Source organism: Fimicolochytrium jonesii, assembly GCF_025526975.1.
Source record: "Fimicolochytrium jonesii strain JEL569 chromosome Unknown EV422scaffold_1, whole genome shotgun sequence".
Classification (NCBI taxonomy): domain Eukaryota; kingdom Fungi; phylum Chytridiomycota; class Chytridiomycetes; order Spizellomycetales; family Powellomycetaceae; genus Fimicolochytrium; species Fimicolochytrium jonesii.
Window position 1 is genome coordinate 1,063,079 of NW_026515668.1, and position 26,415 is coordinate 1,089,493.

Genomic DNA, 26,415 nt, shown 5'->3' on the forward strand with positions numbered 1-26,415 from the left:
ATACCTGCCGCAATGAGCAAGCATGGGCAAGCTTTATCCCTCATCTGACATAGACAATGGTATTGCAGGGAAGCCACAGCAAATCCTGGCGACAAATCTTTGTTCCTGGCGGGGAACTGGTCTCTTCGCTTTCCAAACTGGCCTGCATTGATGCCAATGTCATGCTCACGTACGGTCGTATCGTGGTTGTAGCGCACTTTGGCAGAAGGTATTACTATCAGTCCAATCCGACACTGAGCAAACACCAACCTCCTGAAGATGAAGAGAGTGAGAGTCATATTATTTTCATGCCCTCGCCCTCAACGCCTGACATGTACCCTAGATTCTGTATCTCGACGACTTTATTGGGTACGATCTAAGATCTAGTAAGATTGATGAGGTGACGTTGCGATGTTTCAGCCTGTCAGATAGTAAAGATACTGTCTCCACCTCCCTTTCATACTCGATGAGTCCTTCATCCCACATAGAGGACTCATGAGTCTTTTCATCGCCGTCGTTAAATATATCTTGGCATGCAGATCTGTGCAGTGCAGTCGGGGGCCGAAGATCCAATGTGGGGGTGGTTGTGCAGGGTCGCGCGCAATTGACAGGCGGCCTGAGGTGCTGTCAGTTTCAGTTATGCGTGCAAAATCACAGGCAAAATCATAACGAAAATGCGCGCATCGAGATAAACAACCCCCTTGCAATCGGCGGACCTCCCTACGTAGACAAACCATGGTATATTCCCCACTCTGACTTGCTCTATCCAACGGCCTGGAACCGCTCTTGCCTCTCGCTTCACCGCCCAGCAAGTATGGGCTTTGGGTTCTTCAAGTCGAAGAAGGACGCCACCGGCGGTGGCAACAGGAGCAGCAGCAGCAGCAGCAACCGCCGGACCCGCTCACCATCCCCACTGAGTTTTTCCACTCCGGCTACCAGAGGAGGGTTTGGACATAAATACCCCGCAGCTCCCGGGTCGCCCGTCGACTCGGCCTTCTCCTCGACCGGCTCGTCATCCTCAAAGTCGAATTCGTCGACGGGCTATAGGACCCTGGATCCTAAGGCGGATTACTTTGACCTGGCTGGCGTCGGTGCCGCGTTGCCTGGTGGGGAGGGTGGGAGGGGTGTAAGCGGTCTGTCGAAAGCAACGACACTGGATGCGCCGTCGTTTCTGGACGACCTGGTCTTTGATTTTGACGGGCGGAGTGGGGTGAAAGACAAGAAGAGTCCACACACGACTCGGGAAGTGTCGTCCTCAGGCAGACAAAGGGATTTGGAACCGGTGGTGGAGGGAAATGAGGGAAGATCTCGTGGCGAGCCGCCCGCCAGGCGACGGTACTCGTTCGAGAAAGGAGACGATCTGACTGGTGAGTTTTGTCATCGTGAGTGTTCGTTCTTCATGTCTGAGAACCTTTCATATTAACGTCTTGTCCCGCTCTCAGTTACTGCCCTGGCTGACCGGGCAGTGACCACCCCGGAAGCTATCAGATCGACACGGTCAGAACCAGAGCGCCCGTCCTCTGGGTCATCAGTAACAACGAAAACGAAAGGCCTCAAATCGAAAGCTGCTGATCTGCTCAAGATGAACACGAACCAAAATGCTCTCTCATCACACACCGTCCCAACATCAACAACTCCACAAACTAGCAAAAGCTCCGTCACAGCACCGAAACGTCGAAAGAGCCGGCGAGATGCAGCGCGGGCGCCTTCGCAGTCCCGCAATCGTTACCAAAACGCCCATCAATCCAGCGGAACAGAATCCGACTCTGATGACGACGTTGCGTTAGTCCGCCATGTCGTTTCCAACCCTAATATGTCCGCTGCATTCTCACGGGCAAATCTTAACGCACCGGCTGCACCACCCCAGCGACTCCGGCCTCAAGCGTCCTCGCCCAATCTACGAGGCATGGTGCAGCCGTACAACTCCTCGTCATCGTCATCATCCCACGACCGCCACCCATCCACATCCACAATCTCTCAGTCGTCGTCAACGGCCTCGCCACCGGGCTCCCCGCGGCTAGCACCCTCTGCGTCGAACCGGTCCCTGTCAAGGACGGGCAAACACCCACTATCCCGCTCATCGTCGCGGCGCACCAACGCATCGACAAGCGACGAATCGGATGATGAGGAGGCCCCGCTCTCGAGCGTACGACACCAAGCGATCTCGGATGCCCAACAGCGGGGCAGGCGACGACGCGGAGGTGCGGCCGCGACGCCCGCGATTGTTACAGCCGGGACGGGCAGGGTTTCCACAGACTCGCAGTTTTCCGCACGGTCCAATGCGTCTTCTGCGACTTTGGCCGGCGCGTCGCCACGACGGAAGAACGGAGACCCAGGCTTGCCTCCACCGCCAATGGACAAGGTCATGCCTGCCCTCACACCTCATCTGCAACAACACGCGCATTATCCATCACCATACCCACAACAGCCACCACAACCAACACAGTACTACCCGCAACAGCAGCTCCAACAAATGCCCGCACATGCCTCACCCTCATACACACCCCAGCAACAGGCCATGGCCGTCGCGCAACAGCAGCAGATGTGGAACGCGTACTTCCAGCAAGCCGCTGCGATGCAACAGGCGGTGTTTGTCCAGCAACAGCAGCAGCAGCAGCAGATGCATCAGCGGGCTATGCTGGGGATCGCGACCGCGGACGGGGGTGCGGGGAAGGAGAGGAGTGGGCGGCGGGGTAGGAAATGAGAATGGGACACGTTCGCATTGGACGCGGCGTTGGAATGGCGTCGGCGTACGTTGGTTCTCAGACATAGCTTGGCCCACTGGGGATATAGCATAGGTCAGACTTAACAGACAGACAGGCAGAACCTATATTACCTCCCCGCTCCAGCCCCTTCGGGCTTGAGTTCACATGTGGTTGCTTGAACTCTGGTGATACGGCGGATGTATTCTTTCTGTACATACTTACATACAGACTATTGCACAACTCGACTTTCTTCAATATCTGCTACCTCCGTAGGTATCATCAGTAAAACATTTTGATTCAGACAGCAAAAGAGACCCCGATATGCGGTATCGAAACATCCCCAAGATGTGCGATCCTCACACCTCCACCGCGGTATTTAGGCACATAGGGCACTGAAAAATCGAATTTGCATTGCACTACGTATGTACATACAGATTATACAGATGTTGGAGGAAAAGCAAAAGACTACGCCGCGCATGACATAGAGGGAAGAGACAGAATCCGAGTGGGGAAGAAAGTCCTACGAAAAAGGCCGGCGAAAGGGGGGTATGGCGAAATGATGGATATATACACGCCGGTCCCATTGCGCGGTGGGAACTGAAAAAGTGAAGTGGGTGTTCAATGCAAGGTCAAGTCCGGGATATCAAGGGCATTGTTGCTCTGCACAAGAGTTTGGACCGAGAGTCTTAGTGTCTGTCGAGGAAAACTCATCCTAGAATGCTTTGCGGAAATACGCCGCTGAGCCCTGTTCGGGTATTCACGCCAGATGCCCAACCGTCGTTGAATAGTTGACTATAAAGCGAGATGCGGAGTGGCTTGATGAATAGATGCCCATGCCATGTAGAAAGGTAAGAGACAAAGGCTCTCACCTGATCTCAATGGTATCCCCGGGAGCAATCTCAATCTCATCTTCCTGGCCAGGGGTGAATCCTTTCATCGCTTCCCTTCTGTCGAAAGTCGGGCTACCTCCGTTGGCCGAGCCAGCCGCTCCAGCCGCCGCCGCCGCACCCAAGCCTCCCGCCGCAGCCGCGGCTCCATACGCTGGGTTGTACCCATGCCCATGCCCGTCCACGTTCAGCACGTCGTGGCTGACCGGACCGTCCCCGGGATTGCCGTACATATAATACGGCGATGGCCCACGCTGAGCGCCGTATTCGTCAACGTAACCAGAGAGCATCTGTTGTCCTGAGCCACTCGAATACGGGCTGATGGCTCTCATCGATTGTTGGGAGGGACTCTCACGAAGACTGCTGTCGTGCCCAACTACCATGTTCTCGTGGATGGCAGGAATGATGGATGGGGAGTCAGACCGAAGGACTTTGCTGTTGGCCCCAAAGAGACCAGTCATAGGCTCGTTGAAAGGTAGATCGCGGTCATTGGCTTTCGCGCGTTTGTCGCGCAAGTAGCGGTAAACGCTGGTTCCCAGCACTCCGAGAACAACGAGGCCAAAGAGACCTCCGACAATGCCTCCGATAATGGGTCTATCACCAGACGAGTGAATACATCTCTCAAAGCACTCAATCATACATTCGGGAACCATGAAAACCTACCCCGTGTGAGTGGTACTCCCACCATCTTGCAAATTGCCGATATCTATGACGAAATAGGATGAGCATTCCGCCGGAGCAAAGCGAGCATGAGGGTTCATGGATTGCATACCTGATCTGCCGGTCGTGACCGGCAAGGGCGTCGATGTGACGACAACATCATCAACCCATACGGTGGTAGTAGTTCTGACAGCACCGTTAGAAGTATACACGAGAGCTGAGCTGCGAGTCACAGGAGTAGTGTAGACGGTCGGCGACGGTGTGAACGTGGTGAGCTTCGCCGGATCTTTCGGAGGAGGGGCGGGGTTGGTTGTAGGCTGAGTGGGAGGATTGGTAACTGGATTGGCAGTTGGAGGTCGAGTATTAGTCACTGTTTCAATGATCGGGGGATTCGTCGGGGAGGGTTTGGGGGAGGGGGAATTGGAAGGGGTATCGATCGGGGGGATTGGGGTATTGGGGCGGGTGGTAGGGTCCGGGGTATCAGACCGAGTAGCAATTGGGGTATTGATTGGAGTATCAACAGGGATATCAATTGGGGAATCAATCGGGCCAGCGGGAGTACCAGTTGGGGGAGCAGGCGATGCCGGCGGAGAGTCGACAGGAGATGGCGCAGTCGGGCCATTCGGACCGTTGGTGGTAGGTTCGGGAGGAGGTCGAGTGACGGGGGAATTGGGAGGGGGGTTGGGGGTAGGGGAGGGACGATCAGTAGGAGACGGGCTTCCATCTGTCAAAGCTATAGGTTAGCCAGAAGGCTCCTACGCCACGACAGGGACAGAATACGAAATCTGAGCAAAATGCATACCTCCTCCGTCGCTGGGTGGGAGTGTGGTTGGGCGCCCACCATCATTACCTTTGTTACCAGAGACGAGATGGGATATGTATTAGGAACAATGTACGCCAGGCACAACCATAAGCAAACGTCATACCTGGTGAGTTTGTCGGGGAGTTTGTCGGTGGAGGAGGTGGCTCGATTGTTGGGGGAGGGGTCGGGGGCCTTGTCGTAGGAGGAGGACGCTCGGTTGTCGAGGGCTCGTTTGGACGGTCGGTTGTAGGGGGAGGTGGAGGAGTAGATGGACCGACTGGCGAAGCTGGTGTCGGTGAATCTGCAGGGTTCCCAGGACTAGGAGCGGCATCACTAGGACTGGGTGCAGGTTTCCCAGGACTAGGAGCGGCATCACTAGGACCAGGTGCAGGGTTCCCAGGACTAGGAGCGGCATTGCCAGGACTAGGAGCAGGAGCATCAGGGCTCTGCGCTGGGGGCGCCGGTGCGGGACTCTGGGCGGTGGCGGAGCCCAGGATGGCAACAAGGGCCATCATCAGAGCGACGATGACCCGGAATGGCATGTTGAAAAGCATCTCCCTTGACGGCTTTGGTGAGCCCCAATTGCTGTTGTGTGTTGATTCCCGGATCTCTAACTTGGTTCAAGTTGAGAAGAGATTCCTGTTCGTGGTGGTGGTATCGATATAGCGGTGGATATTTTTGTTGGGGCGTGAGAAAGGGGAACTCTCAGGCAGATTCATATACGCTACATCATACTGTACAGTACAGTACGTATGTACGTACTGTAGATAGATCATATGGAGGCGGATTTCACGGGCACTGCCGCATCCAGGTGGTGCCCAAAAGGCGTCCCTCGCGAGTCGCAGCCAAGCGCTCCAAGCGCCCTCCGGGTAATTTTGAGTGGAATTGACACTGATTTTCCTAAAATCGCTATGAACCATACCGACGGGGAAATCGTACGGGTGTGCTTGCAGGTCCGCTTTGTCCATTCGTTCAGGGGCACACCATCCAGCTCAAGGACATTCACGGAGGAACGAGGTGCAGGAGTGGATGGAATCATGCGGGCGCACGTGACGGAAAAGGGAGATTATTTACGAAGCTAGGTGCCCCATATGGGCACGGCATTCTCCTTTCCCCTTTCTCTTTCTCTCCCTCCCTTTTTCCCACGCCCGCATAGTCACAAAGCTCAAAGCACCCACCCTCCTCTCCCTGGGATACGTACTGTATTATGTATATGTTTGTGTGGGTCGGAGCCCACGCCGCAATATGATGGCCCCTTTTTCACCCAAACGGCGAAGAGTGCGATGAGCGATGAAGTCCATTCAACGCACAAATCTGATGGAAGGAGGAGGGATGGCTTTCATCAACGCGTTCCCCGGATACAAATGTCAAACGGCAGAATCACCCGCCTCCGCCGCAGCAAGGCTTTGCGCCAACAAAAACCGGTTGCGTAAAATGTCCGTGAGTACCAACCTTGAAACTTCGGAAAACCGATAGGGGAAGAGAGTGTCATGTGCATGGGAAACGATGTTTCTCTGATGGTTTTCTTTAGAGTATATTACAGAACGGCAAACCGCCGAAGATGACGATTATCAAGTTGAAAAGAGCATCTAACTACACAATCATATGAGGGACAAAAAGTTCGCAAGTACGCCGAGAGGGGTTATGTAAAGCTACGGCATACTGTATACAGGGGTACGCGGCGTACGCAAATATAGGGAAAGAACAAGGAAAACTATAGCTCAAGTATCTATGGAGGTGGATAGTACGGCGTAGGAGAGGAAATAGCGGCGGAAGGCAGTGGAGTCGTACGACAATGCGCGAAAGAAGCAACAGCGGTAGTTGGCACAGGTATATAGGCGTCATCGAAATCGTCCACAAGGCTAACGGATGTAATCGCTGCCGTGCGCCCGGTCCGACTGTCTCAGATCATGGTGGAAGCTCTGCCTCCTCAGATCGAAATCCCCGCCGCTCTCCTCATCGTGTAGCGGCAGCGAGCGGATCGAATCCTCATACCCGTCGCCGTCATGCCCATACCCATCGGCCTCCATGCCACCATAGCTGTCTCGGCGGTGGTGAGAGCGAGACTCCTCACCCTCGTAGTCGTCTCCGTCGCCTTCGCGCGGCAGAGTCCCGATCATGATGTTGACGATGGTGGCCGAATCGTCGACGGACTCTGCGTCCGCGTCGATGCCCCCCTTCAGATGGCCGCCTCCCATGCCGTCACCGCCGGACGGCGCATCGTCGTCCGTAATGGTGGGGATGCCGCCAGCCCGCAACGCCGCGAGCGCCGCCGCCTCCTCCGCGGCCCGTCGCCGACGCAGCTTGATGTGTGCGTAGGAGTACCACGCCCCGACAATCGTGACGGGAGCGAGCACGAGACCAAACAGGAGGCCGTATAAGCCGTGGCCTTTACCCCCACCGTCGCCGCCGTCCCCTCGTGGCGGAGGCTTCGGTGTGTTGATAGGGTCGTTGCCCGGACCGCTAGGGGTGCTGGGGGCGGCGTTGGCGTCCGCCGGATTGTACGTGACGAGCGAGCTTGCATTGGCCCAGACGAGGGTATCCTGCAAGGTGGTGAGGTCGGTTTTGAAAGCGGCCAGGACGTCCGGTGCGGCCGTGATGCGGTAATCCATAGAGGCATTGCGGTTTTGCAGGTCGTCGCGGAAATTGATCATCTTTAGAAGCGGGAACTGGGCGCGGAAGTTTCTGTCAAAGATTTGTCGCCACCAGGCCTGCTTGACAGCTAATTCGGTCGGGCCGCCGGTCGGGGGCACGGATTGATTCTTGTTGTCGCGCAGGTACATGGCTCCTGTCGCCAGCAACATGAAAGGAATGTTTTTTCCCGCGGCCGTGGCGTACGTGTTGTAGAAGTTGACGTTACTACGAGTATTGACACCCTGGATGACATCAGACACGAAGGTCTTGTTGGGCAGCTCGTTGCGATCCCACGGATACACGTTCCCTTTGTAGCTGACGGACAGACCGACCCAGGCTGGCTCAAACCCTTGCTGCGGATAGTACGGTGAGTACGGGTCATCGTTCTCGTCAAGGCGACCATCCCCGTTTGTATCCACATTCTTAGGAATGGCTGCGCCGCGTGTCGAGTTGACATTTGCTTTCCAAGGATAGCCCAAACCAGCCTCTGGTGCCCATACGAGCGCCGTTTTATTGGCCATTTCTTCACCCGCTAAGAATTGAGATATTCTGTTCCACGCTGAACTGAACGTCGTTGGCTGCTGGCCCCAAGCGACGCCATACAGAGGATTCGCATTCATGGAAGGTGCGAATACCAGGAAGACCCCTCGCCCCCGCATGTTAAGACCTTTGCAGATATTGACGATTTTCTGGCAATCCGTGTCGGTAAAATTCTTGACGTCCAGACCCTTCCGTGGGTACACATTCAATTGCACGTAGGCGTCCGTCTTGGTGGCATCGATGAGGTCCAGGTGACTCTCGACGTTGTTTGGGCCTTTTGGGATGTCCGTCCGCGAGGGGACATACATGGAAAAGGCAAACGCCGAGAATTGCCTGCCTACTCGGTTGTTGAAGTCGGCGGGGTGGTCAACGTCGTTATCCAGGGTGGCTCCGATGAGGATCTTATTTTCGGGTGGGAGGAGCGGTGGCCCAGCGGGAGGTGCTGGGGTGGTTTCCGGTAGTTCGACGGATGTAGAGGTCGCTTCGGGGTCCTGGGCGAGAACAATGCCGCACATCAGCAGCAGGAGGATGAGAAGGGCGGAACATGGTGAGGAAAGGAACTGGGTGGTTCTCCGGGGGAATCGAGACATTGCGAAAGGGTTTCTCGGCTGTCAGTCGAGTTGGTAATTGTTGTGGTGTGCGGTGGGGTGGTGACGTGGAAGTGCAACGCAGGAATGTCCTTGACTAACAAGAGCTGGCTGGCTAAGACACCTGCGTAGCTTGTCTGCCTGCCGCGTGAGCGTGCCTGCTGAACTTCGCCGTTCCTCTGCTGGCAGACGAATGGAACGTTCTGCCCTGAACCAAGATCGCCGCTGGGAGTGTTAGTTGACTTGGGAGGTGTGAAGGGAGGCCCGCCACCTTACTGGGAATGAAGGCGGACGAGAAACACCTTGTGATGAGAATTAGACCACCCATCGATGTTGCGTTTTGATTTGGGGCTTAGGATTTTGATTAGAACCCTTGCCCTTTCTTTCCAGCGGCAATCAGAAGGGTTCTCCGGGTGTCGCGTGTGTCGGCCAATTTGAATTGCAACGTCAAATTTGACTTTCCTGCGGTTCACATTAGTGCCGCAGGTGTGATCTCGTGTTCTGTGAAGGTGGCCTTCCGGATGCTGGTAAAGCTGAATGATGATCAGAACCGACACCGTGGTTCGAGGACATTGACGGTTCCGCCGTCAACGGAGCTCTGAGCCTCTGACTGATGTCTGCAGCTGCCAATCGCGTGTTCTTCAGGGTGACGTAGCCGCGTCCTTTGCGCGTCACTACGTAATTTCGAGATCGAGCTTTGGCGGCGGCTTTCTTTCGACAGACAAGCCTCTTTACGTTGCCAAGTTCGCCATTTTAACCGTCTACCGTCTCAAGTCATCTGCAGTGTCTCGACTCTCGAGCGCTTCGTCCAGCTGTTCATATAGAGTCAGACATCTCTGGCCCGCACGAACCATTGTCCACCAGGTCGGTTAAGATTCTATAGCTCCTCCGACAACGTCTACACGACCAACGTGAATGACTCGAACGGCCAACATGCCCCAAGAACGAGTGCACGTCCTATACGAAACAAAGTCCGACAGTCTGCGGCACCTGTTACGTGAAAGTCTTTGGGAATGGGGTAAAGTTCTTCACCACATCGTACTGTACTCCGCCGACTTCCGCTTGCTCACCTCTTGCCCCCTCAGTCGCCGTGGTATGTCTCCTCGGCTTCAGCGGAGGACTGGAGTTCATCGACCCGTTCCAGCGGGTAGCTTTCGCCGAGGACTTGAAGATCGTGTACCCGCTGCGCACGCAGACGGTGCCGAGTTGGATGTTGGGTGTGCTGGCTGCTATTGTGCCGCTGGTTGTGATTTTGTTTACGTCGATTTTCGTCAAGAGGAGTGTGTTTGATGCGCACATGTCGACGTTGGGTGGGTGAAGTTCGTGCTTTTAGCAGACGGTGGACTACGAGGATCTTGTCACCAACGACAGATCCCTATCTCTCAAAGGCCTCGCAGTGTCATTAGTCTTCACCCTGATCTTCACACAGATCGTAAAGATCGCCGTCGGAAGTCTGAGGCCAGACTTTCTGGCGAGATGCCAGCCGGTCTGGAAGTACGACGACATGCTAACAGTCACTATGGTGGACAGATGCACGGGCGACGCAGGAGACATCAAGGAAGGACGGAAGAGTTTTTTCAGTGGGCATTCAAGCAGTGCGTATACTTCTCACTTGTCTCACTGATGGTGTGGTGGAAAACTTACTCAGTCCGTTCTCGTACGTCTCATTACAGTGGCATGGAGCGGCTTGGGCTTCCTGGCCATCTACCTCGCCGGCCGCCTCAATCTCGACCGCAAACCTTTGGCACCGAAATACGCCGTCGTCACGATCCCGATCGTAGTTGCCCTCCTGATTTCAATCTCCCGCGTAGACGATTACTGGCACAGATGGGAAGACGTCGTTGTGGGAGCCGTCGTCGGAGCCACCATCTCCGCCTGGTCATACAGCTATCACTGCACGATAGCCGAATCGGTCGTAACCGGCGACGACAGGTCGGCATCTGGAATCGATGATACACATTCTTCCCAGCATCGCGGAAGCACGTTGACCCAGGAGGGCTCGCACGAAAGGCTGCGACCTGGCGCGAGGGTATCGTCCCACCGACAATCCACTGGCGATGTGAACATTGCCGTCGACGACGAGAGTCAGACGGCGGGAGGAAACATCAGGCAGAACAATCGCCTCGAACAACGTAACGGCTCTTTCTTCAGATCTTGAGTCCCCTTCCATCATTCACGATACTAGTCTCTAGGTAGAGGGTAGGGATATCCTCGTAATACTGCCATCGACTTAGGCGGTAGATAATGAAACCCGGCGTATACGATAGACGTAGACCTCAGCCCCCTTCATATAAGGACTCGCTCTCTGATCTGTTTTCTGGTTTTAGATACACTATGTACAGGATACAGGGGATGGTCCGACGCTGAATCACTCCTGCATTGTGTCGCCATCTTCCTCTTCGATTCGTCGTACCTGTACAATGGAGAATTGGATCGAAAACACAGTGAGAAACAGGGCGAGAAGGTGCGACGGGCGAACACTCGAAAACAGTTCCCTGCTGTGCCGAACTCTGTCTGAACTGAGGACACTTACGTAGAGAATGTTGTTACACCTACGGGCGAAACGAAGAGAAAGTTAGTCCCAATCGAGTGGCGCATAGCGTTCGCCCTGCAAAGCAGCAAGTTCCTCCAGACGTACCGAATCAGAACCTCCCCAAGAGCCCCAGTAGACGCCCCATCTATGTACTCCTCCGTGTTCGCCAGCTATGAAAAGGAGATTCTTAGTCTGTGATCCCAGTCAGGGTGTACGCAACCCACCAGTCGCCCATTTTCGTACCTGCATGTTCATGTACGAATCCACAGACACCAAGAAGCCCTTGTACTCCTGGCCCCACTTCAACCTGACCATGATGGGTTTGCCGGTCAGCTCGTTCAGGAATGGCTTGGGGTTTACGGGGACGAACTGCGAGTGGGGAGGGACGGCCGAGAGATCAGTTCTTGAAACTTTGATACGGTCGGCACGGCAATAGGAGAACGGAAGGTCCGAGCTGAGTAGCCCTGCTCAGCGAACGATATGATACTCACAGACATGGTGTGCGGTGTTCTTTGGGGTTGAGTGGCCGAAGATCGTTAGAGCAAGCGCCAGCTGTGAATGTGAAACCAACTAGACCAACTTTGAGCAGCTGCTCTGTGTAGCCTGTGTGAAGGCTCATTAAGGGCGCGGTCCGTGACTTCTCGTCAAGTTGCATCGAATCAGTCGCGAGGGTGGTGGAAGTCACCGACCATGCGCGGGGTCTCATTGCGTGAACTGTTCCCTTGCCTCGAGCCACTCTCCTTTGTTCACAATCGTGATCCTTTTGCACTTTTGTGCTCAACCAGAAGAAGGGAAATAGTGATAGATCCCCAGATACGCTCACGTCAAAAGAGAGGTCTCATATTGAGTTCAGACCGTCGCTTACCTGCTATGGAGTTCTTAGGTTCCAACGTCGTAAGTAGCACTTACAGGACTTCCTGGTGTTCACCGACTCGCAAGACGATGCTGAGGGCTAACGGTCATCGTTCGGGCAATAGCGGCTCTATCTAGCCAGTGGCGTAGTTGTTGATGGGAGGGTCGCCAATATTGATCAGGACACTCAACTGCTGACCTTGCAGAATGGTAAAACAATATCCTTCTCGTTATTCGCTGTCCTCGGAACACAGCTGACTTCTTGTTCCCGATTGCCTCAGTGAGCGCTACCATCAATGGCTCGACGCATCACTATCCCAGCTATCCAGTTTCGGGTCATGATATCAAGGATCTTCAGATTGTAACGGCAGTGGATGCACAAGCTCGTCGTCCTCCAGAACCCCCGCAACCCCCGGCACCTGCCGGCCCGCCTCTTCCCCAACCCCGCTACCAAGAGGCTCCACTGCCTCCTCAGTACCCAGTTCCTGGACAGCACCCTGGTCATCATCCACATCAGCATTTTCATCATCCCCACCAGCACGTTCCGGCACCCCATGGGCCCCCGGGTCCACCAGCGTTCCCGTACGCTGCTCAGCCTGAACCGTTTCATCAGCATCAACCCCCGCCGCATCAATTTCATTCTCAAGCACAACCGCAGCATGTGTCGTCGCATGCTCCGCCATCTCATGTGCATAAAGTTGAGTCGGAGCAAGGGCCCCAGGCGCGACCAAAGCCAACTACACTGTTTCAAGATCCAGCCATTATCTCGGTAACGTAACATGGCGTATATCTTCCATCATATGGGCTTCTCTGATTCTCTACAATCTCTCCAGATGTCACCCAGTCCAAGCAAATCGCAATATCCTACAAAGATCCTATCCAGAGGTGCAAATACTCCCAAACAATCATCTGGTTTGGCACGGACGCCGCCCGTTATGGCCAAGACACCATCAGGTGGCTCCAGCGTTGAAAGACGCTCTCAAACAGTAAGGATATTGGGTAGTAGAGTCCACACTCGCAGCAATGGCTGATTTTAACCCCCTCTCTAGCCGAAAGCCGCACGTCATACGGGAGGACAAAATCATGCAGCACACGCTATAACAGTCACTGAAAGCGAGTTGGACGGCGAGGTGGATTTCTCAGATCTGAATGGTACAAGCGCCAATGAATCTCCAATGCAATCTAGAACAAATGGAAACTCGCGCAGGAGGGTAGCTGATGGCAGACGAAGCAATTCGAGAGGAGGGCGAGAATCGCAAGGAAGACGCGATGGGCAATCCCCCAACGGCGGGAAATTAAGGAAGGGCCGACGTGAAGAGACCTTCAAGGAGGATGTAGCAAACTTGTCCGATGATTTCGACTTTCAAGCGGGGTTGACTCAGTTCGACAAACGTCGCGAATTTGAGAAGATCAGGGAGGCAGATGAGACCGACCCCGAAACGCTTCTCGTCAGTCACAATCGCCTCCGACCTGTGCCTCAGGGCATGCAGAAGATGGGAATCAGGCAAATGGTTCTGGACTCGTCAGTAGCTCCGAGTGGGGAGGAGACGGGAAACGAAGCGGAAGTCGAAAGCGCATCAGACAGCGAGGAGGCGGTTGCGCTGGCCGGCCTTCCCGAAGAAGCCCCACCTCTCGTAGAGTTTGGGGGCTCGAGAAGGCGGATTTGTCAAACGTTGGGCGGCGTGGCCGTCCCAGCTGTCACTCCCGGCGAGATGTTGGAGATTGAGAGGATTGCAGGCACGGAGACCGGGCCGAGCGATGAACAAATGATCGAAAATGGTGGACGTGGGTGCGCCATGATGATCCTGCAAGCGCTTGGAGGGAACAGACGGATCAAACCTGGAAATCATAACGATGGGCCATTGGTCGTTGTGTTGACCGGGAACAACAAGATTGGCGCGTTCGGGCTCTGCGCGGCACGACATCTGGCAAATCACGAATGCAATGTCATCGTCTCCGCTGTGGGCACTGAGGCGGAGATGGTCAACTCTGTTGCTGCACAGCACAAAACATACGTGTTCAGCGGCGGGAAACTCGCCAAGGGCATGGTTGATCTTCCACACCCGGCATCACAGCCCGTCGATTTGATTGTCGATGCGTTGCTAGGCACACACCAGAGCATTTTGGATCTGAGCGAGCATGATCGGAGTCTGGTCTGCCAGTTGTTCCAGTATGCGAATGAAAATAAGGCGAATGTTTTGAGTTTGGATTTCGCGAGCGGTGTGCACGGTACAACAGGTGCGTTCAGTGCTTTCTCCCTTCCCGTCCATTGATGACAGCTGTGGACTGAAATAATGAATTCCATAGGAGTCCCCATGTCTCCCCTGCACCACATCAAACCTAAATGGACCTTAGCCCTAGGTCTTCCCAAAATCGGGCACCTACGCGCAGACCGCGAAGTCGTCGGCGAGCTCTTCCTCGCCGACCTTGGCATCCCACGTGTGGTCTTCCAAAAAGTCAATCTTTCCAAAAGCCAGGGGAATAACAAGTTTAGGTGGATCCCGCCTTTCGGCGACAAGTTTTTGGTCGGGTTGGAGATTGCCGACGTGTAGTGTAGAGTGCAGCTAATTATCGACCAGTCATATTCCCCCTGCTCTTCAATGTACATTATTTTCCTGTAAGGGTTCCACCCCTACAGCCGTCTAATTCTTCGAATCCCAAAACTGCATCTCGGCTTCCAAGTCCATCGTACACGCGTTCATGAAATGACACCTTTCAGTGACTCGGCTTGTGCTTTTATCGTCTCGTACTGCTTCTCATCGAAGCCTCGCCTACGGCTGATCCGTTTCCGCAATATCCCACGGACCCACGTTCCAATGTTGGTGTACTCGGGGTCCCGCTTCATGAGGACGTATATTGTTGCGGAGAAGATGCCGCCCGACAAGCTGGCGAGGTATGACACGGGTTCTGTGAAGGTGAGTGCTTAGTTAGATTCGACAATACATGCGCCCAAGTTCAAGGCTGGCTTACCCATCAGATCCCACCCCAGCTATAAGACGATAAGGTAAGAGAACACAGACTTAGCCAATCGTCGAAGATCACACCGAAAATCCATCAGACGAAACATACCTGCTGCGTGAGAAAGATGATAGCCCCCAACTGTCCACTAATATACGCCAACCCCGTCCACTTGATTGCCAAAATCACCCTCTCCACGCTCCGTGCTATCCCAGCATGCGTGCTCTCCATCTGCGTCACAGCGCCCTCCAACGCCCTATGTCGCGCCTCTATATCTCTCAGACTCGCCAGAATCTGCCCCTCATCGAGGTTTAGAGCTAATCCTCGTGGAAATTGGAAACTTCCATGGATTTTGCCTCGGAATAGCTGTCCAAGTGTGTGTCCGTTGGATAGTGGGCTGCTTGGCCCCCCTGGAGTGTTGGAAGGGTGCTCTACAAACCGAGGAGCGCCGAGGTCGGGGTACTCTTCGCGTAGGATGGTAAGCAGCTCTGAGAGCGTGTCGTTTATTGACACGTTCAACAGGCAGGTTTCGGGTTTCGTTTGTCGGGGTATAGATGGGAGATGCGGCTGGTGATTGAAAGTGGCTGGGACTGTTATGCGGAGCCAGAGACGTCGTTCTTCCGGGCTGTGGCGGGCGATGCTTATGGTTCCAGCATGATTTGCTGGTAAACGGAATATAAGGCTTCATATGTGCAGGAACGAAGACCGTGCCGTGAAGTTACCATTGGAATCCGTTGCAAGATGACACCGCTGCAAGATTGACGATCCCGCAGGACGTGGGAAGCCACGCCTGTGCAGTGTTTTGAAGATATTTAGCATTGTCGTGCGTGGGTACGAACTCATCATCTTGTGAGAGTTGCGCCGGAATAGTTCAGAGGCTTGGGCTAATAGGCATATGGATGCGGCAACCTTAATACGTAGTAGAAGGTTACTGAAGTTCCTTTTCGTCCATTGGCGCCTCAGTTGGCATAACATGACTCATGCATGCGCAGATCCGATCGGAGCCTCCCGTACGTCATTGTCTCCCTGGGTCCACACCTGACGTGACTTTGAAACGCCCCAAACGCCGGTATCAGGAAAAGTCTGGGTCGGTCGGTCTGGGCAATTCCAGACTTTCGGTTCACCAATACCCATAACGGCCTTCTCCGTTATAGGAAAAGGGAGCTTGGAGGGGTGCTTCCCTCGCCCATTACAGTATATGTAATCGTTTCGTGGGAAAACCTGGCTTTTTCGCTCTCGTTTCTAATCTTCACCAAAGACGGCTTTCATACGGTGCTCGGAGCTCGAACTGGTTTCCTTTCCAACGACCGTCATTGTCTTTCAACGACAGTCATTGTCTTCATAGTCATACAGTTCCCCTCCTCTGAACTGCCTCGAGTTTCCAGAACTGTCGATCCAGGAGATAATTGAAGTGGGAAAACACCTTACTTCCGTGGAGCGCCATACCTCATAGGCAACCGCACAGCACACCCTCACCGTCATGCCGTCGTATATGGAAGAGGGGGAGTTGAATTTGCTGGAGCAAGGGGAAATGGCCAGACGGGTTCGGGAGTTCAACTGGGCAACTACAGGGGTTGGGCCAAGAGATAAATGGCCTGCGGTTCTAGCAACCGCTGTTAATATGATCTTGGCTATTCGTTTCCCGATCGTCATCTTCTGGGGTCCTAAATGTGAGAAGGCTTCAGCTACACTTTCGCTGCCTTGGTGCTTTGCTAATCCGATTTGTTTCCGACACCAGATGTTACGATATACAACGATGCTTGTAGGAAGCCTGTCATGCTCTTGGTCATAATACCTCTTCAATGACTGATCGAAATGCCTTCAACAAATATATAGATATTGATGTACTGGGACCGAAACACCCATGTCTGGGGCGCACTGGAGCTGATGTCTATGAGGAGTTCTGGGCACAAATCCTTCCGGTACTGTGTTTGAACACCCAAAATCGGTTGGAGGAACAGTCTAAGCTGACCTCCGGATACTAGGAATTCAAACGTGCCGAGCTGGGAGGGTCGGTGCTTCAATACGATCGCCATCTGCCGATGTTGAGACGCGGTTACCTGGAAGAGGTAAGGGGCAGATACGACCTTCAACTGTGAGACTTGGGACTCACTTCAGATGTATCCATCAAGACCTACTTTGTGTATACCTTGTCCCCGCTTTCTGATTCGGATGGGGTGGTGCAAGGAATCATTGGGCCATCATTTGGTAGGATCTTTATGTCGTTCATTCGCGGGTATCGCCTACTGACGCCCGTGCTATCGAGCAGAGGTCACCAAAAAGGTCTTTCAGGAACGAAGAGAAGCCTGTTTGCGAGATTTGGGGTCCAAATGTGGAAAAGCGCACACTGTCAGCGATGCCGTAGGCATGGCTTCTGCGTCGCTTCAAGACGCAAAGGCCGATTTTCCATTTGCGTTGGTGTACTTGATAGAGGGAGAGGAAGATCAAGCACAGGTAGCTATCAAGGAGTCTTGCTGGCCGCGACGTTCCATTAAAAGGTTTGACAATCCCTCCTTTGCATAGGCGGTTCTGAGAGGCAGTTCTGGGATACCAATGACGCACCATCTTGCGCCATCGGGGATACCACTGGGAAGGAACTTCGCAGGCAGCGGCATTTGGCCTATTCGCGAGGCTATAACCTCAGGGGAAGCGTGCGAGATCTATGATCTGAATGATCCTTCGTTACCTGGTGGCATTTGGGAAGAGACGCCTACAGAGGCGATTGTGCACCCATTGTATGGAACGCAGCTCGATATAATAGGCTGCTTGGTCATGGGATGCAACCCGCGGCGACGGCTCGACCAGGACTACCGGAACTTCTTCACGTTGGTTACTCGTCAAATCGGGGTCAACATTGCCGCTGCTCGGAATTACGAGGAGGAAAAGAAGAAGCAGGAAGCTTTAGCGGCCATTGACAGGGCAAAGACGGCCTTCTTTAGGTTCGTTCAAACCAGTCTGGCGCAATCGCGCGGCACAATGTCCTACTGACTCCCGATTTCAGCAATGTCAGTCACGAGTTCAGAACTCCTTTGACTTTGATCTTAGGTCCGCTCGAAAAAGTCTTGCGGGAAAACGAGGACCTTCCAGTCGGAGTCCGTGAGGAACTCGGGATAGCACAGCGCAATTCGCAACGACTGTTGAAGCTGGTCACTTCGCTGTTGGACTTCTCCCGAATCGAGGCCGGTCGCATGCAGGCATCGTTTAGACCGGTGGATTTGGCAGCGTTTGTCAGCGATCTCGCAGGAGTGTTCCGGTCGGCTATTGGTCGGGCGCAATTGGAATTTCGCATGGAAGTCCCACCATCAGGACGCATTGCATACATTGACACGGATCTATTCGAAAAAGTGATTTACAACATGCTTTCGAACGCAATCAAGTGCACGCTCAGAGGCAGTATCACGGTGGGTTACAGAGAAACGGACGCGGGCCCGGAAATCACCGTCTCGGACACGGGATGTGGAATCAAATCTGAAGATTTGCCTAAGGTTTTATATCTCTTTGTTGTTGCGTGCTGAAACGTGTTCATCATACTGAACCTCATCATAGATTTTTGACCGATTCTTCCGAGCTGAAGCGACTGAAAGACGGTCCACCGAAGGCAGTGGTATCGGACTGGCCTTGACGCAGGAATTGGTACACTTGCACGGAGGTCAAATCCGTGCGGAATCCAAAGTTGGAAGCGGGACTTCCTTCGTGGTAACACTCCCTTGGGGCAAGTCACATCTCGCCAAGGAAAGCGTTACCGAGGTCGTGAACAGCCAGAGCGATCTTGTTACGGGCGTAAGGGATCAATTTCTGGAAGAGGCGATGGGATGGCTTGGAGACGCTTCCTCCGAAGAGAAACCGGCTACACCTGAAACGGAGGCTGAGAAGTCTGAGACTACCCACGCATACCCGGTGAGCACAGGCTCTGGGCAATCGACACCATTGTTCAGGCCTCCCAGCCTGCCACGGAAATGGACAGCAACAGGCGCGCACCACATTGCAAGCGCTTCGAAGACGTACATTCTCGTGGCCGATGACAATCGCGACATGGCCTTTTATGTGAAGAAGCTCCTGAGCCCAATCGCTCGCGTCCACGTGGTTCACGACGGGGAGCAGGCATTAGCGCGGTGTCGCCAGTATCCTCCGAGTCTCCTGCTTTCAGATGTAATGATGCCTAAAATCGACGGTCTTGAGTTGGCAAGAGCGGTTCGCGCGGACAAGTCGCTGAACTTCATCCCCGTCATTCTGCTTTCGGCTCGTGCGGGCGAGGAGGCTAAAGTAGAAGGGATGGGGACCGGAGCCGATGATTACATGTAAGTCTACTGCGCAGAGGCTGTCGAACCGAGGAACTTTTGCTGAAGATTACTCTTTTCAGGTGCAAACCCTTCTCCGCCAAAGAGCTGATTGCCCGAGTACGCGCTCATCTTGAGTTGGGGAGACTGAGAAAGGAGCTGTTTGAGTTTGCCAACATCTGCCCAGTGGGAATCATGCGAACAGACGCTGCAGGAGGGAATATTTTCCGCAGTACAAAGATGCAGGAACTCAGTGGAACGGCCGCGCATGATCTGTTCCTGCAGAACGTGGTACGTATCACATCCCAAGCATTCCCGCCGTCTGAGAGCCGCGTACACCATAATGATACCGATTCGCACATGTAGCATCCGGATGATATCCAATACGTAATGGAAAGCTGGGATGAATGCCGACGGCAAAAGGACCCAGGTCACATCGAATTCCGCTACCAGCATCCTGATGGTCGGGTTGTGTGTGTCCTGTCGCAATGGACGGCGGAAGTAGACGAGTCAGGCAGAGTCATAGGTAAGCCTTCACGGTGCATCTTGGTGTCGACGGGTAAAACCGGGGCAATGGATGGTCCATCTCAAACCCCTCTCTATATAAACAGGATTCGTTGGGGCTATTACGGACATCACTGAGCGTACTCAGATGCAGCAGAAGCAGCTGAAAGAGGTCAGGGTCAAAACTCAACCGGGAGTCGACGTTTCTCTCAACTCACCTCATGGATTATCGCGTTACACGCAGGTTGAAGATGACCGAGTAGCTTTGGATCGGCTCATTGACATGATCTGCCATGAAGTGAGTTTTCTTTGGCCGCCGTCTATCTGAGTGCGGACATTAATGACAAGTTCTCCGGCAGATCCGGAATCCATTGAATGCTATCTACAACAATACAGATCTGTTGAGAACAGGGGTGCAACGACGCCGTGATATTCTCGCAAGAATCCTCTCTGGCGCCACATACAGTATAGACTCAGCCACCGATCAAGTAAGCATCAGCCAGAGAATTTTTTTTAGCTTCCGAATATCATCACTCACTCGTTGATCTAGTTTGCTTTTGACGAAGAGTGCCTCGACGCCATTGAAAGCGCTGCGCGACATCAGCGAGTCATTGCCGATGACGTGCTGCATCTATCCAAACTCAGGAACGGGCCAATGGCTATGAACAACAAGCTTTTCGACCCACTAGAGATATTGGGCAGCGTCGTTCAGATGTTCAGGGCGGAATGCGTCAACAAGGGCGTGAAGCTTGACACTGAGGTTGAATGGGAAGTTGGCCAGGTGTGGGGAGATCCCGCTCGAATCAAGCAGATCCTCATCAAGTAAGTCCATAAATCCATATGACGTCCATATGAGGAAGACACTGGACTGCTACAGTTCTCAACGCCAGAAAGTAACACCTGTCGCGCAGCTTATTGTCGAACGCGGTGAAGTTCACGCAACACTCGGAGAAGAAGAGCATCATTCTCAGAGTCTATCAACTACAGAGTGAAGAAGGGTCCTCGCTGCGACTCGCTTTCAAGGTCATTGATACAGGTACGTCGTGCGTGGCTCGAAATACTACGTATATCAAGCCTAAACTGACTTGGACACTTAACCACTGTGTGCGTTAATAGGCATTGGGATGTCCGCCGCCGCGCAAGGGGTGAGTTGTGAAGCGATTGTCCACTGAAAATGCCAAGTTTATTTGATAAAAATACTCAATGGTTTTGCTTTACAGAAACTTTTCAAACGCTTTTCCCAAGTTGGCCTTCGGACGCATCAAGATTATGGAGGCAGCGGTTTGGGCCTTCATATTTCTAGGTGAGGATTGCAAGCCAGATACGGATTTTGTGAAGAGCTGTCATTACAAGTGCTGATCCTTCCGTCTTTGGCAGGCAAATGATCCAAGTGATGGGTGGAGAAATCGGGGTAGAATCCGAGCTGGGCAAAGGAACAACATTCTGGTTCTACGTCTGTGTGGAGTTAGACCAGAAAGAAGACCTCGGAAGCGATCACGGTGACAGCGTAGGGTCGTCCATAACTGCGAAGCAACCCCCGAACGGGATGGATCTGAGCAAAACCAAAACGGACGCGCCCGTGGAAGCTGTCAACGGTCTCTCGCCGACTAAGGAAAGCGACCGTGGCACGCCGATTTGCGTGCTTGTAGTGGAAGACAACCTGATCAACCAGCGAGTCATCAAACGCCAACTCGAGCTTGCGGGATACAAGACTTATTTGGCGAACGACGGCTCGGAAGCCGTGATGTTAGTGAACTTACATCGGGAAGAAATTGATGTCATCCTGATGGATGTCGAAATGCCAAGTAAGTGATGGTTTTGGTGGGATGCAACGCGAGCAGATCGTGTGAACACCTGCTGACATATCTCTCTTCAGTTATGGACGGCATAGAAGCCACCCGCCGCATCCGACAAAGCGAGTCGCATCCCAACAGCTCGCCAAATGTCGGTGACACAGTGGGGACACAAAAGTCTGATGGCGAAGAATTCGCGAAAAACGAGCTATGCCCGTCATCGCTTCCGATTCTAGGTCTGAGTGGCAATGCGCGCACGGAGCATCGCGACGTAGCGGTTCGTGCCGGCATGAACGATTACGTTGTGAAACCGTACGAGAAAGCGTCACTCTTCAAGCTGATAACATCGTATGCGACCAAGCGAAGAGAGAATAGAGAGTTGTGGACATGATGATATCGCAACATCAGAGACAATGGGTAGCAAGAGGCTTGTATATAGCATTGTGGACGCCAGTGGTACAGTGGACTAGAATCACTAGATGTAGGCCATGAACTTTCTTACACTTGGGGCGCAGTTCAGGGATATTCGGCTAAAATCAATAATAGCAGATTTTGCCGACAGCATAGCATGTTGCATGAAACTTGACGGACCTCATCGGCGTAGATGTAATGTAGAAATGGAAAGTTGTGATAGCATTGGGAATAATTGGACATAGAGTGCTTGAAAATAGCCATAGCTTCTCGGAGTATTGCGCAGACTGATATTCAAACGCAACAACAATGATCGTAAATTATGCAACGCTCGTGTATTGGCAAAAGTACAAATGTTTAAGCAATCAGCTCAACCTTGCCACCAGCGGCAACGATCTTCTCCTCAGCCTTCCTGGAGACGTAACGAGCCTTCAGGATGAAGGGAACGTTGGGGAGACGTCCCTTACCGAGAACCTTAGCGTAACCCTGATCGAAAGAGAACATCTCGAATTAGGACCCAGACATACTTCGATCACTGTGCCCAGCTTGTTGTAACTTACGTGACGAAGGACGTCGATGACGGGGACGGGTCCAGTGGGGTTGGCAGCGGCCTTCTCGCGGGCCTCCTGGGAGACGAAGGACCACACCTTGTCGAGGTTGCAGACGGGCGCCCAGTGTTGTTGGCGGGTCAAGTGGAATTGGCGCATACCGACCTTTCCGAAGTAACCAGGGTGGTACATGTCCATGTTGATGCGGTGGTGATGTTGACCACCTGCAGATCGATGTGTGAGGCGCAAACTCCAAATGCTGCGACAAACAAATGGGGCATTTATAGTTGACACAAGTTCTTACCAGCAAGACCACGACCACCTGATATACAGTAGAGTGAGAAGATGATCTCACGCAAATGAAAGAAGGAAATAAATAGCCTTACCGGGATGCTTCCTGTGTTTTCCTATTAGCGGGCAGCAGAAAACACTTTTAGATATGTTGCGAAACTATGGCCTCCATCTTCGTGGATCATTTTACGACTGCCCCTCGCAAAATGATCCTGGAGAGCCGATAGCACAGAAAATTGCATAGCTGACTGAAATTACTGACCAACACGACCGTGACCGGCGGACACGTCTGGAAAAGAGAAAGGGTGAGGATCGAGCCATGCGAGCCTAGGCCTGGGGAATGCGACTGGACAGTTGACACTTACGACCACGCTTCTTCCTGTTCTTGCTGAGTCTGGACGGCTATCATAGCGGAGGCAAAAAAGAAATAAGCCATTCATTCGCCATTCATTCGTTTGGGCATTGGTCCTCCCATTCCGACGATCCATCCAATCATCCATCCATCTATCCATCCATCCATCTCTGCCAGACTACCACTCGCCCTGTAGGTCGGCCCCTCTACATTCGTGCTGCTGTCCTCGTCTGTGTGTCCTTACCATCTTGACGTTTATCCGAAACGATCTAGTTGTCGTTTATTTGGATGTCTGTGAAGATCGAATCACCACAAGCTTTCGCTCGGAACAAGGGCTGTCGCGCAAGTGCAGTTATCCATGTCACGTGCTTGGATAAAAGCAAACAAATTCAGTCTGTTGATTCAAGCAACGCTACGTATGTACGGCGCGTTTCCATAACTGTCGGGCATTGGTCCTGTTTGACGGCAAGTCCATTCGACATTTAACTCCGATGCCGTGGTCTTGATTTGAGTCGGCATCACAAAGTCTGCCTAGTCTACCTCTGATCCCCACTATGCTCAAAGGCCTTGGACGTGGGACGACGTCTTCACTCCCGTGGCTGTAACATTTACACTTCCCGTCGTCGCTGTCGGAAACCATCCACATCGGATGGCCCCCACAGTTTGCCCTTGTATATTTCCAGCGCCCACATTTTTCGTTCAAAGCCGTTGGAAGAGGAACGGTTTTTGATAACAGTTTATTTCAATTATTTATCCAAGGGATGAACCGCAGGCTTCAAAAACAGATATGGACGAAGCCTATATATCAGAAGCCGCCGTTGCCGCCTTCGCCTTGGCCTTGGCCGTCGTCACCGTCGCGCTTGGTAACGCGAAATCCAACTCCACCCTTGCCTTGGCTTGCGGGGTTGCCTCGGGCAGCAAGATCCTGGCCGTCGTCACTGTCGCGCTTACCACCAGCCCTACCATCATTGGAGATGCGAATTTTCGAGGAGCCTGCGTTTCGGGCAGCAAGATCCTGGCCGTCGTCACTGTCGCGCTTACCACCAGCCCTACCATCATTGGAGATGCGAATTTTCGAGGAGCCTGCGTTTCGGGCAGCGAGTTCCTCGTCGTCACCGTCTCGGTAGGCAATGCGAAATTTCTCTGGGCCTTTAATTGCGCGTCTGACCTTCTCGGCGACCGCATCGTAGATGTCCTCGCTTTCCTCGACCGCGCCCTCGACGGCGCGCCTGACCTGCGTGCCCGCCGCAGCTATAGCGTCTCCCGGGAGATTAATAACGTTCTCATAGTACGTGTCGTCGCCGTCGCTGCCATCACGGCGGGTTGGGTAACGGAAAGGGGAATATTTGTTGGAGGAGTACTTTTTGTCGATCTCGGCATGGTCAGCGGAATCAGCTGGCTCGCGGCGAAGGGGGAATGGGAATCGGCGCCTCTCGAGCTCGGAATCGTCGCCATCGCCACGGCGCTTGAACCATGTGTACCGGGCAGGTGAATAGCGGCTAGGGTTTAGACCACGTTTTATGACTCCGGTCGTTTTGTCCCAAACTTCTTCGGCTTGCGAGTGAACAGCGTCCGCCCAACCGCTTCCGGCGCCACTAACGTCACGGCGGAAAGCAATCCTGTCCGGATGCACACTCGAGGCGGTCTTCCACTCATTGGGAGCGAAGGTGCGTCGAACTTTGTCCGCTCCAGCGGCGGCAGCATTCTTGACCGTGTCGGCGGCGCTGCCCGAGGCACCCTTGACGGTACCAGCAACGAAAGCGTAAGCACCCTGAGCGGTGCCGGCGGCATCAGCAGCAGCACCCTCAGCTGTTCCGGCGGCGTTGTTGACAGTACCAGCTACGTAGCCATAAGCATCTTTTGCGGTGCCAGCAGCCCTGGCAGCGATGTCCTGAGCAGCACCAGCCACGCCGCCGGAGGCCTCTTTGACGGTACCAGCAACGGAGGCGTAAGCATCTTGAGCAGTGCCGGCGGCATTCGTAGACGCGTCTTTGAAAAAGCCACCGACGTAGCTGGACGCGTCGTGGGCGGTGCCAGCGGCATTGGCGGACGCATCGTTAACCGTGTCAGCAGCCCTTGCATAGACGTCCTTGGCGTTGCCGACGGCGTTGGCAGAAGCATCCTTGACGGTACCAGAGGCGCTTGCATAGGCGTCCTGGGCGGTGCCAGCCGCTTTGGCAGAAGCATCCTTGACGGTACCAGAGGCGCTTGCATAGGCGTCCTGGGCGGTGCCAGCCGCTTTGGCAGAAGCATCCTTGACGGTACCAGAGGCGCTTGCATAGGCGTCCTGGGCGGTGCCAGCCGCTTTGGCGGAAGCATCCTTAACGGCGCTAGCGGCGTTGGTGGAGGTATCTTTGACAGCGCCGGCGGCGTTGGCGGACGCATCCTGAGCAGTCCCAGCAACATAAGCGTAAGCATTCTTGACCGTGCCAGCAGCATTTGCGGATGCATCTTTAATAGCGCCAGCTGCGTGGGCGGAAGTATCATAGATAGCATCCTTGGCCTCGTAGCCAGCTTTAACTACCGCCTTGGCACCGTGCTTGGCAGCCAGGGCTGCGGCTGCAGCCGCTTTGGCAGCTTCGCCGCTCGAAGAAGTGTCGGCAGCAACACCGGGTATGAATTCGATCTTGTCGGCAACGCGTGCGATCGCATCTCTGTTCAGAGAGAGCTATGAGAATGGTGCTAAACAAGGTGGTTCTGCACAACTTCTGGCATGCAGAATCGGTCACGCCGCCAAAGGTCCTCAACTCACCTCGCCTTGTTCAAAGAGAAAGCGCTGGAAGCCGAAGCTCCAGCTACAAGCAGTAGCAAGGTGATTTTAGCGCCAACCATTGTTGGTCGATGGTATATTCGGCGTTTAGTGTAGTCTGAAGGTATATTCTGGAGTATATGTCCGTAGATTTCCGGTTTCAGCGGTCTCTGGAGTAGCGAGGGGGGTATGGGCTCGGACCCGGTTTAATAGACGTTACGAGGCGCAATCATCGCGCGTGCGCCTCCTTTGCTCTTTTAGCGAGCGGGAAACCTGACCCCTGCGAACAATTCGCCGAAATTGCACTTAGTTCCCAAAAGGCTGAGCTCCCCATCGGGAGTACGCTTATACTA

At 53.7% G+C, this 26,415-nt stretch overlaps 10 protein-coding genes across 10 annotated transcripts; 4 read left to right on the plus strand and 6 right to left on the minus strand.

The window, feature by feature from the left end:
- Window positions 1-663: 663 nt before the first annotated feature.
- EV422DRAFT_616320 (uncharacterized protein) lies at window positions 664-2,987 on the plus strand. The gene is made up of 2 exons (XM_053073964.1): window positions 664-1,346; window positions 1,422-2,987. Exons 1-2 carry the CDS (start codon window positions 794-796, stop codon window positions 2,681-2,683), a joined length of 1,815 nt encoding a protein of 604 aa, XP_052930157.1. The 5' UTR covers window positions 664-793; the 3' UTR covers window positions 2,684-2,987.
- A 421-nt stretch (window positions 2,988-3,408) lies between these two features.
- Window positions 3,409-5,696, minus strand: EV422DRAFT_16946 (uncharacterized protein). The gene is made up of 5 exons (XM_053065071.1): window positions 5,158-5,696; window positions 5,034-5,081; window positions 4,344-4,955; window positions 4,235-4,277; window positions 3,409-4,165 (listed from the first exon to the last, which is right to left on the minus strand). The coding sequence occupies exons 1-5, from the start codon at window positions 5,585-5,587 to the stop codon at window positions 3,550-3,552; spliced, it is 1,749 nt and encodes a 582-aa protein (XP_052930158.1). The 5' UTR covers window positions 5,588-5,696; the 3' UTR covers window positions 3,409-3,549.
- A 784-nt stretch (window positions 5,697-6,480) lies between these two features.
- EV422DRAFT_17031 (uncharacterized protein) lies at window positions 6,481-9,143 on the minus strand. Its single transcript, XM_053065076.1, has one exon. The coding sequence runs from the start codon at window positions 8,795-8,797 to the stop codon at window positions 6,896-6,898; it is 1,902 nt and encodes a 633-aa protein (XP_052930159.1). The 5' UTR covers window positions 8,798-9,143; the 3' UTR covers window positions 6,481-6,895.
- Window positions 9,144-9,983: 840 nt separating this feature from the next.
- EV422DRAFT_490793 (phosphatidic acid phosphatase type 2/haloperoxidase) lies at window positions 9,984-10,952 on the plus strand (the record flags this gene model as incomplete). The annotated part of the gene is made up of 3 exons (XM_053067487.1): window positions 9,984-10,104; window positions 10,183-10,389; window positions 10,468-10,952. Coding segments are annotated over 3 exons (813 nt in total), but the record flags the coding sequence as incomplete, so codon positions are not given.
- A 354-nt stretch (window positions 10,953-11,306) lies between these two features.
- EV422DRAFT_481661 (uncharacterized protein) lies at window positions 11,307-11,690 on the minus strand (the record flags this gene model as incomplete). Its single annotated transcript, XM_053067314.1, has 3 exons — window positions 11,307-11,346; window positions 11,433-11,497; window positions 11,571-11,690. Coding segments are annotated over 3 exons (225 nt in total), but the record flags the coding sequence as incomplete, so codon positions are not given.
- A 15-nt stretch (window positions 11,691-11,705) lies between these two features.
- Window positions 11,706-14,998, plus strand: EV422DRAFT_17142 (YjeF N-terminal domain-containing protein). Its single transcript, XM_053065086.1, has 6 exons — window positions 11,706-12,221; window positions 12,305-12,389; window positions 12,461-12,948; window positions 13,013-13,165; window positions 13,229-14,417; window positions 14,487-14,998. Exons 1-6 carry the CDS (start codon window positions 12,018-12,020, stop codon window positions 14,729-14,731), a joined length of 2,364 nt encoding a protein of 787 aa, XP_052930162.1. The 5' UTR covers window positions 11,706-12,017; the 3' UTR covers window positions 14,732-14,998.
- On the minus strand, window positions 14,878-15,956 carry EV422DRAFT_562981 (uncharacterized protein; the record flags this gene model as incomplete). Its single annotated transcript, XM_053072017.1, has 4 exons — window positions 14,878-15,086; window positions 15,150-15,168; window positions 15,249-15,799; window positions 15,860-15,956. 4 exons carry the CDS (start codon window positions 15,954-15,956, stop codon window positions 14,878-14,880), a joined length of 876 nt encoding a protein of 291 aa, XP_052930163.1.
- Window positions 15,957-16,617: 661 nt separating this feature from the next.
- EV422DRAFT_562982 (uncharacterized protein) lies at window positions 16,618-22,102 on the plus strand (the record flags this gene model as incomplete). The annotated part of the gene is made up of 20 exons (XM_053072018.1): window positions 16,618-16,807; window positions 16,876-16,899; window positions 16,974-17,059; window positions 17,123-17,206; window positions 17,270-17,345; window positions 17,407-17,591; window positions 17,661-18,076; window positions 18,139-18,622; window positions 18,684-19,435; window positions 19,498-19,705; window positions 19,781-19,940; window positions 20,026-20,090; window positions 20,163-20,216; window positions 20,278-20,406; window positions 20,469-20,740; window positions 20,830-20,954; window positions 21,035-21,063; window positions 21,139-21,221; window positions 21,296-21,723; window positions 21,795-22,102. 20 exons carry the CDS (start codon window positions 16,618-16,620, stop codon window positions 22,100-22,102), a joined length of 4,158 nt encoding a protein of 1,385 aa, XP_052930164.1.
- Window positions 22,103-22,258: 156 nt separating this feature from the next.
- On the minus strand, window positions 22,259-23,665 carry EV422DRAFT_17183 (ribosomal protein L18e/L15P). Its single transcript, XM_053065092.1, has 7 exons — window positions 23,558-23,665; window positions 23,327-23,363; window positions 23,224-23,250; window positions 23,057-23,077; window positions 22,975-22,992; window positions 22,683-22,894; window positions 22,259-22,608 (listed from the first exon to the last, which is right to left on the minus strand). The coding sequence occupies exons 1-7, from the start codon at window positions 23,558-23,560 to the stop codon at window positions 22,480-22,482; spliced, it is 447 nt and encodes a 148-aa protein (XP_052930165.1). The 5' UTR covers window positions 23,561-23,665; the 3' UTR covers window positions 22,259-22,479.
- Window positions 23,666-24,023: 358 nt separating this feature from the next.
- Window positions 24,024-26,399, minus strand: EV422DRAFT_17344 (uncharacterized protein). The gene is made up of 3 exons (XM_053065103.1): window positions 26,066-26,399; window positions 24,686-25,967; window positions 24,024-24,505 (listed from the first exon to the last, which is right to left on the minus strand). The coding sequence occupies exons 1-3, from the start codon at window positions 26,143-26,145 to the stop codon at window positions 24,119-24,121; spliced, it is 1,749 nt and encodes a 582-aa protein (XP_052930166.1). The 5' UTR covers window positions 26,146-26,399; the 3' UTR covers window positions 24,024-24,118.
- Between the last annotated feature and the right edge of the window lie 16 nt (window positions 26,400-26,415).

Excerpts from the sequence above, each read along its gene's own strand:
- EV422DRAFT_616320 (XM_053073964.1), top strand. The coding sequence starts at position 794 with ATGGGCTTTGGGTTCTTCAAGTCGAAGAAGGACGCCACCGGCGGTGGC. Across the intron at positions 1,347-1,421 it reads GAAAGGAGACGATCTGACTG|TTACTGCCCTGGCTGACCGG; the intron begins GTGAGTTTTGTC and ends TCCCGCTCTCAG.
- EV422DRAFT_16946 (XM_053065071.1), bottom strand. The coding sequence starts at position 5,587 with ATGCTTTTCAACATGCCATTCCGGGTCATCGTCGCTCTGATGATGGCC. Across the intron at positions 4,956-5,033 it reads CCCACCCAGCGACGGAGGAG|ATGGAAGCCCGTCTCCTACT; the intron begins GTATGCATTTTG and ends TAGCTTTGACAG. Across the intron at positions 4,166-4,234 it reads GGGAGTACCACTCACACGGG|ACCCATTATCGGAGGCATTG; the intron begins GTAGGTTTTCAT and ends GTCTGGTGATAG.
- EV422DRAFT_17031 (XM_053065076.1), bottom strand. The coding sequence starts at position 8,797 with ATGTCTCGATTCCCCCGGAGAACCACCCAGTTCCTTTCCTCACCATGT.
- EV422DRAFT_17142 (XM_053065086.1), top strand. The coding sequence starts at position 12,018 with ATGCGCGGGGTCTCATTGCGTGAACTGTTCCCTTGCCTCGAGCCACTC. Across the intron at positions 12,222-12,304 it reads AGTTCTTAGGTTCCAACGTC|CGGCTCTATCTAGCCAGTGG; the intron begins GTAAGTAGCACT and ends TTCGGGCAATAG. Across the intron at positions 14,418-14,486 it reads CGGTGTGCACGGTACAACAG|GAGTCCCCATGTCTCCCCTG; the intron begins GTGCGTTCAGTG and ends TGAATTCCATAG.
- EV422DRAFT_17183 (XM_053065092.1), bottom strand. Across the intron at positions 23,251-23,326 it reads GAACAGGAAGAAGCGTGGTC|ACGTGTCCGCCGGTCACGGT; the intron begins GTAAGTGTCAAC and ends TCTCTTTTCCAG. Across the intron at positions 22,609-22,682 it reads TCATCGACGTCCTTCGTCAC|GGTTACGCTAAGGTTCTCGG; the intron begins GTAAGTTACAAC and ends TCTTTCGATCAG.
- EV422DRAFT_17344 (XM_053065103.1), bottom strand. The coding sequence starts at position 26,145 with ATGGTTGGCGCTAAAATCACCTTGCTACTGCTTGTAGCTGGAGCTTCG. Across the intron at positions 25,968-26,065 it reads TTCTCTTTGAACAAGGCGAG|AGATGCGATCGCACGCGTTG; the intron begins GTGAGTTGAGGA and ends CTCTCTGAACAG. Across the intron at positions 24,506-24,685 it reads ATTCCGCTGACCATGCCGAG|ATCTACGATGCGGTCGCCGA; the intron begins ATCGACAAAAAG and ends GAAAGCGAGGAC.